The 10,728-nt window shown below is 39.5% G+C and overlaps 1 protein-coding gene across 1 annotated transcript; it reads right to left on the bottom strand.

The window, feature by feature from the left end:
- Window positions 1–312: 312 nt before the first annotated feature.
- LOC103476164 (protein mono-ADP-ribosyltransferase PARP14-like) lies at window positions 313–10,190 on the bottom strand. The gene is made up of 11 exons (XM_081599591.1): window positions 8,308–10,190; window positions 7,752–7,976; window positions 7,622–7,676; window positions 7,387–7,533; window positions 5,534–5,596; window positions 5,266–5,442; window positions 5,001–5,180; window positions 4,288–4,899; window positions 3,788–3,924; window positions 1,833–2,013; window positions 313–1,643 (listed from the first exon to the last, which is right to left on the bottom strand). The coding sequence occupies exons 1-11, from the start codon at window positions 8,350–8,352 to the stop codon at window positions 1,354–1,356; spliced, it is 2,112 nt and encodes a 703-aa protein (XP_081455717.1). The 5' UTR covers window positions 8,353–10,190; the 3' UTR covers window positions 313–1,353.
- Window positions 10,191–10,728: the final 538 nt, after the last annotated feature.

Genomic DNA, 10,728 nt, shown 5'->3' with positions numbered 1-10,728 from the left:
GCTAACTGCCTAAAAGAAGGTTTTTAATCTCAGTTAAAAATGCTGCTGCAGCTCTCAGCAGGATAAGTAAATCTTCAGCTGTCAAAAGACTGCATATAACATGAGTTTCTCTTTCTAAAATGACAAGAAACTGCTACCTTTTTCATGATTTTCTAATATTTTTTATAGCAAACAATTCTACAATTTCACAATCAGAATTTGAAATGAAAATGGTCTGTTTTTGTCTCGTAAAATACAGTCTAATGTAGTTGCAGATAGCTCTCACATAAACAGAGCAACACAACAGCCTAAAAAGTAAAAAAAAAACACATGTTCTGTTATGAGAACTTTTATTCAGAGAAAATTTTATTTTTTGGGCTAAATTAAGAAATCAAGACTGTCAACTGAAATACGCAGGAGAAAAAGATCAAGTTGATCCATGGCACAACAACTTTTTATGGGATTTAAAAGTTCACATACAACATCTTCACAACGACATCCCAGAAAAAAAAATTCTGTTTTTATAAATATTTTACTGTAGAGCCTTAAAGTGCATCAGAAAAACTTGATTTGTTGAGAAAGTCCTCTGCTCTGTCACTCAACAGAACAAGTTAAAGCAAAAATTAACCATGTGGTTACAAATCAGTGGTGCTTTTTAGATTCATTCATGTAAACAGAATTATTGTATATTTTAATTGCTTTTACTTTGTGTTTGTTTATTTATATTTACAACTGCAAACCTTTAAATCACTCTTACTTATTTCATGTTGCTTCTGTTGAGTCTGAGTTTGTTGTCGTTTTTTTCAGTTTTGAAACATTTAGTTTGTCTAATAGCTGTTTTTTTTCTCAGGCATTAAAATGATTGAAAATAGATTTGCAGTATCTGAAAGTCATGCGTTTAAGAAATGCTATAATATGTAGCAAAGACCAGACACAGGACCTTTTATTGATCATCGATTGTATGGTAGGATTTTACCGATCTTGGAAATGACCTTGTTGGTGTCATTCAAGATTTATTAAAAATGCTTTTGAGATTGTTATATTTGTAATTTTTTACAAATTCAGCCAAAAAAAAGTTTCAACAAATCGTGTCTGGCAGGGAGATGTTGATAAGTTTCAAAAGGTATTATTAACAGTTTTATTTGTTGATATGTGCGTAAACTGGTTTGGTCTCTAATTTTAAGAGTCAAAGAAATCAAGGAAAATCATTACAAGACTTTCAGAAAGTTTGATAAAATAATAATCAAGACAGACTTAAAAGATTTAATTAAACTCTTGTTAAAGTATTCAAGGTTTTCGTAAAATCCAATAAAAGTCTGCATTTCTTATATTTTTAACCTTCATTGTTACCCAGAAAATTATGACCTTCAGAGGTCATTGCTTGAAGGTGATGAGGTAGTCCGGATAAGCTTGGTCATCGTGAAAAACAATGAACATGTTGGGTCTGTAAAGGTTATCCACCACGCTGTCATAACGTATATGAGGCTCCTTTTCGTCGAGAGGCGGAGGAACCTTCATGCCGCTTTGGCCCACAGTGTAGACGCCCGTCAGGACTCTAACCACAAACATCAGCTGAGAGCCGTCAGCAGCAGGTCTGGAGTAGGTGGGATGGGTGGAGTAGCTGGCATCTACAGCAAAGTAGGTTCCCTCTCCGTATATTGTTGCTATGAGACGGACACAAAAACATAAAAAATAAATAAATAAATAAAAGCTATAGCAAAAAGATACTGGCTGAACATGTTTTCCCTGTAATTTACTAAATGTTTTGCTACTTTTAAGATAGACATCACCATTTTAATTTATAAAAGCTGTAAGATATAATGCATGGTTTAGACTATATAAGATAGTTTTACCGTTTTGCCCACAGAAGCGCCTGTTGAAGCCAGTTTTCATGATGGAGTCACAGTTGTCCTCCGTTGTCCCATGGTATAGAAACTTTTCATTTGCTCCTCCCTCCTGTTTGTTCTTTTCAAATATTTGTGTCTTCTGTGCCTCATAAGCACGTCGTAGATGAATGCTCTGCACTCGCTCAATCTAACAGGAGAAACAGAGAAAAACTGCTAACGCACCATTTCTTCAACTGTTGGCCGCAGGTGGCACCTCTAAACAATATTTCAAAAACAAGTTAAAACAAAGTGATAGATATCTTGACAAAAAAGCTAATGGAAGTTAATAAGTCAAACATATTAAAATGTTTGAAATTTCTGACCTTTGTTTTCGAAAAGATGAATATCAACAGGTCATAAACTGATAAGGACTGAAATCTTAATTTTTTAAGAATGCAAACTCTATTTCCAAAGTTTCTTCTTAGCAACACAAAATAAAACGCTAATCTTTTCTTAAATGTTACTCATTACTAGAGGTGTGCCGATCGATTGGCCACCGATCATAATCGGCCGATTTCCTTGAAAAAGTGTATCACGGCGTCTTGTTGCCGATCACCTGTATCTTACTCGCAGCCTGCGCGTGCAGCTGGTCTCCTCTTTCCTTCACACTGCGCAAGCGCGCAGCAACTAACCCTAAGCGATGTGGTAAGGAACTATAACTCTCTTGAGTGAATGGAGAAATTTGAGTGTTGCGGTGGATTCACTCCATAGAAAATTACCTCCGGGGTGAAAAACGTCAAAATGCGTCAACACAACAAATCTAATGTGACATTTAAAAAACAAGCAGCACTTGACGGAGTTTGGCTACATCGAAGCTCAATGCAGGGGAAAAGGACATCCGGAGCAGCCAGTAAAGCAGCGCACAAGTACCGACACTCATCCGGATTAGCATCAGGGTGAGAAAGCTAAACAAATAACCTGAAAAATAATTCAAGTCTTCGAGCTAGCGGTGTAAGATGCTGGTTCTGTTCTCGTTGTTGAACCGCCGCTGCGCGCTACTGGTAGTAATATTTCACAGACGGAGCGCCGCTTCTGCTCCACCTGGTAGTGACTCTCACACCGAACCTCTGCTTAAAGCTGCAGCGCGTAACTTAAAAAAAGAAAAGATTTTAGATATGTATTAAAACTTTCGCTGTCCTAACACAAGACAGATAATCTCTGAAAAAATAATCGATCTCCTCCCTCTTCTGCATAATTACTCCGCTCAGTCAGAAACAGCCAATCAGAACCAGCATTAATCAGCTAGCCATGCTATCAGGAAGGATTGTTTATTTTGATGCAGCCTGCATTTGACTTTGAATGAATGTTTTCTTTTTTTACTTTATATTATTTGATATAGGCAGATTATTTGACTCATGAGAGCCTTACTGTATATTATTGTACTGATTTAAGGTTTTTCACTTGTTCTTTTGACTGAATAGCTGCTGCATTGTGCCTGCAAGTATTTTGCATGTTTCATGCCTAAATTAGGTGAATTTATTGCCAGGTCATTTTTTAATTTTGTCAGATCACATAGTATCATTTATACCCAACGCAAAAGATTAAGAGTCAATCCAGGTGATCTGCAAAGTTCGGCCTCATTGGTGACCGGTATCGGAATCAGCAGCAAAAAACCTGATCAGAGCATCCCTACTAATCACACTTGTAATCACAGGGGCATGGTTTTAAGCAAATTTAAGGAGTGGGGAATCATGTGAAGGGTTGTACTCTAGGTCTCAGCAATGAGTAGGACTGAACATGACTAAGTGAAACATTTTTCTAGGTATCTAGATCAATGTTAAAACCAGGAGAAAAAATTTAACAGCAGCTATCAAAACATCCTACAAATACTTGTAAAACTCTAAATCACTTCTGAGGTAAGCAGCAACAAAAGTCAATTTTTAAAAATTGTAAGTTGTAAATTCTTAATGGAAGCCACCGACCTTCATTACAGTTTGGTTAGCAGTTAGTTTGAATCCCTGCTTCACTCTCTTGTATTCTGGTGAAGAAGACTTCAGTTGTACCCTCTTCATCACCTCGCCGTTATCCATGCTGTCCCAGTGCAAAGGGAACGTGAAGTCTGGAAAATATATTAGGCCAGAAAATAAATATATTTTTTGTCTACTGAGTGAACCCATTTTATAACATATGAATATCCAGTAGGATTGTTTCAAAGTTTACAACTAAGAATTATCCACAGCTTTCACACTGAATGAGAGCAATAAATAACAGCAAATCTTCTCTATTGATACCAGAATACAGTAGTTTGATATTTGAGTGTAAAGAAAGAGACTAAGGGCTTAAACAAAAAGGAAGAAGGTAATAACAGCAAATTAGCTAGTTGTCACTTGTGAACACAGGAAAAACAGGCATTTTGCAAAATGTTGAGTAAAAGTAGCTTCTGACATGCTTCATAGATACTTTTAAAATCTGTTTTTCTCACCTTTCAAATTCTCAAGTCGTTTGAGGTTTGTTTTGTGCCCTTTAGATGAGACCGTAAAATTTTGTAGATCCACTTTCCACAAGACTCCGTATGCATCCGTAATTCCTCCTGCAACATCCTTCCTTTCCAGGTTATAATTGGCTGTTTTGGGGAGTCTGTCCCAGTTTCCATTTTTCCCCAGGATGCACCACATCACACGTGCGAACAAATCGTCCTCCTCCTTCTCCTTGACTTCTCTCTTGAGGTTACCGTGCAGGTTTGAATTGAACTTCACAATTGCCCTGTTGACCCCGTCTTTCATGCCGTTCACCATCAGGCTTCCAGACGGGTCCTTCTTCATGTACAGACCCTCCATCCTCACCAGCTGCTGCAGATCTAACATGTCGTCTGCGTTGAGACTGTCTAGCTGCTCTTTGGGGAAGGTGTGATCAGCGCACTGGAGCTTATACTGGTTTTTCAGTTTTTCCATGGCATCATTAACTTCCTTTCTGGTTAGACCCAGGAACAGGAATGTCGATGGCTCACTCACAGGAACGGTATCATATATGCTGAGGTCGGCAACCAGAGATAAAGGTGCTTGCTGTTGTACCTGAGGCACCTGAAATGGTGGTGCTGGAAGACAAGTCAAAGACATTTGTGAAAAGTCCAAACATAATATTTAAACCATCAAGAGACACACTAGCAGGAAGTAATTTGTGAAAATGTTCTGTTACATTTTCTTCCAGAAGTGGGGAACATCTGTGTTGCTTCTTCTTTAAAAGCTAAGAAGACGTTGATTTTAATCAGGACCAGCCGGATGGAGGTGAGGCTGTAAAAAGGACCAGATGATGTGGCAGTTTGGATTCCTCTCAGGATTGCACCTGCAACGACTGCAGGGTCCAGCCCACCGGCTCCTGCAGAAACAGATTGTCCACACAGAGTTCAGCCACACAGTGCAACATTTCTTATGTGTTCTCTAAAGAAACACAATATACTTACCTGCACAGATGGCAGGAATCGCTACAGAGCTAAATCCCTGGTTTTCACAGTAGTCAATGATGCTGGGCACAAGAGTTTCAACAAGGCTTGCATCTTTCTCTCCACATACATGTAAGATGGCTTTACAGGGAAACAGTCCAGGCGATGTCACAAAAACTTCTCCTCGGCTCACATTCGCTGTACACACAAAGCACAGAAGATCACCACAAGAACAAACTATCTGAACTGTGTGTTGCTTTAAAACACTTGGCCAATTCTCCTCTCTTACCCGATTTCAGCTGAGCTTCCACCACTGATCCAGCTACGGTTAAAATGTCTTTGCAGACTCCCTCTGTAATAAATAATAATGTACATTCATATGTTTTCTTTGCTGATGTGAAAGCAGAGCCAAGACTTGTTTCACAAAAGGTAATCTTTTGATAAAGATGAGATGTTTTTGCAGATTTACATTTTTAATAAAGAATTGTCTAAATGACGACGTTCCTCCTGCAACCGTTGGTTTGCCGGTTGAAGCCCTGCTCTGTAAGCCTCTGTTGTTGTGTCCTTGGGCAAGACACTTCTTCCACCTTGCCTGCTGCTTAGAGGCCCAGTGGTGTATTCCAGCCTTGCCTCTCTCAGTGTGCCCCTGGACAGTTGTGGCTGTTGAATGTGTGTGTGAATGGGAATGACCGACTGTGGTTCGAAGTGATTTAAGGTCCTATGGACTTGATGAAGCGCCATAAAAGTACATGCCATTTAAAATACATTTTTAAGAGTAATGCTCTTTTAACCTCTCTGTAAGCTTCCTAATGTTACCTAATCAAAAAGAAAAAATTTAAATCACCTCCAGCTTTTTATTCAGTTATTCTATTATCAATAACAATAAAACAACAGAAAGTCCAATAAATATTCATACAGATAACATAATCCGATTTGTTAACCATTGTGTAACATTTTTTTAAATAAACTACTGGTATTTACTGAGATTAGAAAGTAAGCTAAAATCTTTTGATTATGTTTTAAACAGTGTTGGTTATATTTTTTTGTTTCATGTGTTGTGTTACTCATTTAGGTACATAATGATATCATCTTTTGTTCTTTTGCGGAAAATTTTGCTCTGACTATAAGCCAATTTGTCTCCCGGGGAACGTTTCATATGTGTTTAGACATCTGAGAAACTTAAATAGCTTTTTCATGCTGTATGGTAATTACGCCAACAAATTGCATTAGTTATTTTAGTTTAATCGAATGTAGTGGTATAGAAATATACATAATTCTACACAAATAGTTGTCAGGTGAGAAGTTCCGGGTCTTAAAGTGGGCGTGGGCGTTCTTCTGCGTGCTGTGATTCTTGAATTTGGGTTGTCTCACGGCGTCTGGTGTGTTAAAGGGTTTTGGTTTTTTTCGGTTTGCTGTGTTTGGATGCCGTCCCCATAGTATCCCCTACTGCCAGTAACCTCAGCGACAGCACTTTCTTTGATTTCCTTTGTTTTCCTTTGTGTTTCATTCTTAAAGAGAAATTGTTATTAAAAAAAGAACATTATAGAAATGTAATAAATGGTTTTTGTAAACTTTAAACTGTCTCAGATGTTTCAATCCATGCATAACTGAACCTGTGTGCCTTAAACAAAAGGTAATATTCTCTGGGTCAAATTCCCAGAGTGGCGTTGTTGAGCAATTTATTAAAACTAAAAATCCACAAAATCTGAGTTTCCATAGAGTCGCCACACAAAGATCATAAACTGAACATTTTATTACAGTCTGATAAGCCACAAGCTGATTTTCGAGATCTCATGATGGTCAAATTCAGTAATGGAGCTTAAAACATCACGTCTCCACACATTTAGTCCCATTTTAAGGTTCAGTTTGCCTGATACCACCTACTTCCTGAAAACCAATCAAAATGCAGAAAATCCTCTCAAACGTGTTTAATGGGTAAATACTGTGAAGCCCAATCATATAACCTGTTCTTATGTCAACTATCTGCTGCTGCTGCCATAATTTTAAGTGCATATGTATTCATTCATCCTCTTTTCTGCTCAGTAATATGCTTCAGTGTGTATCAACAAACAGCTTTACAGCTACAGTTCCTTCCTTGGACTTTGACCTTCAAATGCTCTCCTCCTGCAGTTGATCACCTACCATTGTAGAAGTTGACAAAGTCGGTGGTGTTCACCACAACGTCTGTAGTCTCGTTAGTGATGTCGCCGAACACCAATTGCAGTTTGACCCCGCCTCCTACAGTGATGTTGATGTCATCGAGGTCACTGGTGAGGGATCCGAAGAGCGCTGAGAGAAAGAAACCATCTTGAAGTTTGATGCCAATAAAATGTTCATATGCTACAAAATAATGAACTGCCAATAAAGTCTGGTTTACCTCTGCCTCTCTGGTTCATGATTGAGCTGAGATGTTTGTATACTTCATGGTAGCTCTGGAAATAATTAAAATCAATAATAAATGTTTTGTAACATTTATTTAAACTCCATACTTTGCCTTTAAGAGTTACCTCCTCGGATTCTGGATAGCCCGGTTTAATGACGATGTGGATGGTGGTGAGATTCCCACATCGGTCAGACAATGCGAATTGGCGAATGCTTTCCTTCAGAATTTGAACAGCTTCACTCAAGGGGTATTTTAGGAGAAGTCCAGGCCCGATAACAGGAATAGCCACTGAACTGAAGCCCTTCTCTGCACAGAGGTCCAAACATCTTCTTAGCCCCCTAGAAAGAGCCTGAAAGACAAGAATAAAATATTTCCCTGTGTTAATAAGAATCCATCAATCCATAGGCCAGACGGCATACATGGACCTTCCTTTACTAGGGGTGTCCCTCTGCTATCAGACTTGAAACCTTCTGAAGAATGGCAAATAGTAGTTATCCTGATTAGATACCAAAACCTCCACAATCAATCAATGAGTCCAAGCTCATCCTGTCCCAGAGAGCGACTCAATCTGTCTTTTTTGAGGCTAGTCACCTTATGAAGGATGCTAATTTCAGCCACTTGAAACCGTGGATTATTCTCTCCATAAATAGTTCTTGATTTTTGGGGTTCTGATTTCTCACCTGGACTCCTCTTCCTCCAACTCCGTCCCAAGCCAGGCACTCCATGCAGAATATCTTGGAGCAACCCAGAGAGGCGCTGGCACCGACCTCCAGAACATCACCAGGAATCAGGGAAGAATTTGCAGCCAATAAGTTGAACTTTGATTTGACCACATCTCCGCCTTTCACAAGCAATGATTTGCCAATATTTGTTGAAGACAGCTGCCTGCCATGCGTGGGGACGACTAAAACGTTCACCTGTGGAAACGTTTAGAAATAGCATTAATGGAAAACTGACAATCTGACGATATCGGGCCAGTAATGTCAGGATGTCGGACATTACTGCCAATGCCATCCTGTCAAATGTGAGGAAGAAAATAAAGTCAAATGGTCAAACCTGCTCTTTCTCTAAGCTGCCAATCTTGATTTCTAGGTTGATTGTGACTGGAGGCCTTGGAGTTGATGGTCTTGGTGTGATGCTGCTGAGGCTTAGCTGTTTGGTTGCCACAGTTGGTGAGCTAGCAACTTGTTCCCTAATAATCACCTGACAGGAAGTTTCAACCAACTCCTTGCTCTCTTTACCAGCTCCTTGGAAGTACTGCAGCGCCCCAGGACCATCCAGAACCAGTTTGTCCATCGTCATGCTGGCCAGAGCTGACTCAAGGGCTTGTTTGGTCTCCTGAACCCGCAAACGAGGACCAGACAAAACAACACAAGGATTTGGAAAAGGGGAGGCTTTGAGTGTCACATTGGTCTGCTTCATGCCAAGTATTCCTAAGATTTTATCAAAGCAGTCAACAAGTTCAGGATACTGCAGACTGATAACCTCTTGAGTTGAAACCTGATTTGTCTGGAAGGAATAAATAAGCTCTTTAAGCTTGTTCACGTATTCAGTGTAGCCCACCAGCTTCACTCTGGATGATGAAGTGCCAATGGATCCAGGAAGGAAGCTAAAGTTCACTCTTGGCTCGCCAAGGTTTTCCTCGCTCTTGGCTTTGTCGAGGATTTTCTTGAGTCTGTCTAGATCTGGAGCCACAGCTGCAGCACCCTGAAGAGTCACACTGGACTCATTCAGATCTCTCAGCACCGTCGTCTCTGCTTCCCTAAGAGCATCCGAAGACAAACTGGACAGAACCAGTTCCGACCCGACCTCCAGGGACACTGGGCTTCTGAGACTTTGCTCAAACCGTGTTTGGTACTTGTAGATGGCACTGCTAGTCGCCATGAAGTCTAATAAATCATTTGAAAGATTAACCCTCTTTTCTTGTATCTTCTTCATCAGTTCATTAAGTTTGGCTGCACCAAGCTGCACCTTATCTTCAGGACCTTCTAAGATAATGATGTTATAGGCCCTGCTGATTTTAACCTGTGGACAACTTGCACTCATCTCTCGGTTGAACTCCTCCTCAATCATCTTGAACTGCTTCTCCACAACCGGCTGCTCTTTGCGAATTGTTATGCTTTTCTCCAGAACCGCAATCTTGTCCTTCACTACATCTGTCTCCCCTACAACCACAGCATAGCCACTCTCTGAGTACACTCTCACATCATCAGACACAAAGAAGGGATCCTGTAGAACCTTTTTGACTTGTTTGGGCTCAAGGACATGATAGCAAGTGTAGGCCTCAATGATATTGATGAAGGTCCGGTCCACTTGTAGCTCCCAGTTTTCTGCTGCGCCAAGAAAAGCTCCTCCGGGCCCCTTTTCTATGTCCCCCCTCACCACTGCCTCTTCTTCCTCAAAATCTAGCTGTATTGAACAGCCGATAGCAGAGAACTGCTTCTGCAGTATTTTGTAAGCTTTAGGGTTGTCTCTCATGTAGAACAAGAGAAAGATGTCTGTCCTGAAAATCTTCTCAAGACCTTTTGTGCCGACTTTAGTAGTTGTCTGAAAGACCAAAACAGCAAAATTAATGAATTTGTTACGTAAATAAAAATTGAACACAAAATTCAGTGCAAAAAAAATAGCAACTTGGGAAACCTTCCCACATTTTACTTCATTTTTTTTGGTATATGTAACAGAGTTACAAATGTGTTTTTATTATTATTATTATTATTATTATTATTATTATTATTATTATTATTATTATTATTATTATTATTATTATTTCTAATTCATTTTATATTGAAAATTTGTGAATTTTATCTTATTTAGTGATTTTTATTTGTTTTTGCCTGCGGGGGACGCCTTTCTGCACCCTGCCTCGTTTGTGTCTCCTGGGCTTCCGTAGGTCGGTCCAGCCCTTTCCCTTACAGCGTTGTTCCGCGCTGCAGCGCGGTGGAAAGTTCAGAGTAAAGTTCGCTGCTGCGATATATGTTTGTTTTCTGTACGGATGTTGTTGTTTATGTTTAGGTTTTTATCATATATTGTTTATTGTTGTTTGTTAGTGTGTTATTTTGCAGTTTTGGCCATCATTGCGGGTTTTTATAACCAGTTTTTAT

The sequence above is a fragment of the Poecilia reticulata genome, chromosome 18 (assembly GCF_904066995.2).
Source record: "Poecilia reticulata chromosome 18, P_reticulata-male-v2, whole genome shotgun sequence".
Taxonomy (NCBI): domain Eukaryota; kingdom Metazoa; phylum Chordata; class Actinopteri; order Cyprinodontiformes; family Poeciliidae; genus Poecilia; species Poecilia reticulata.
The sequence above is the reverse complement of the archived record's forward strand: the minus strand, read 5'-3'. Positions and strand labels throughout refer to the sequence as shown.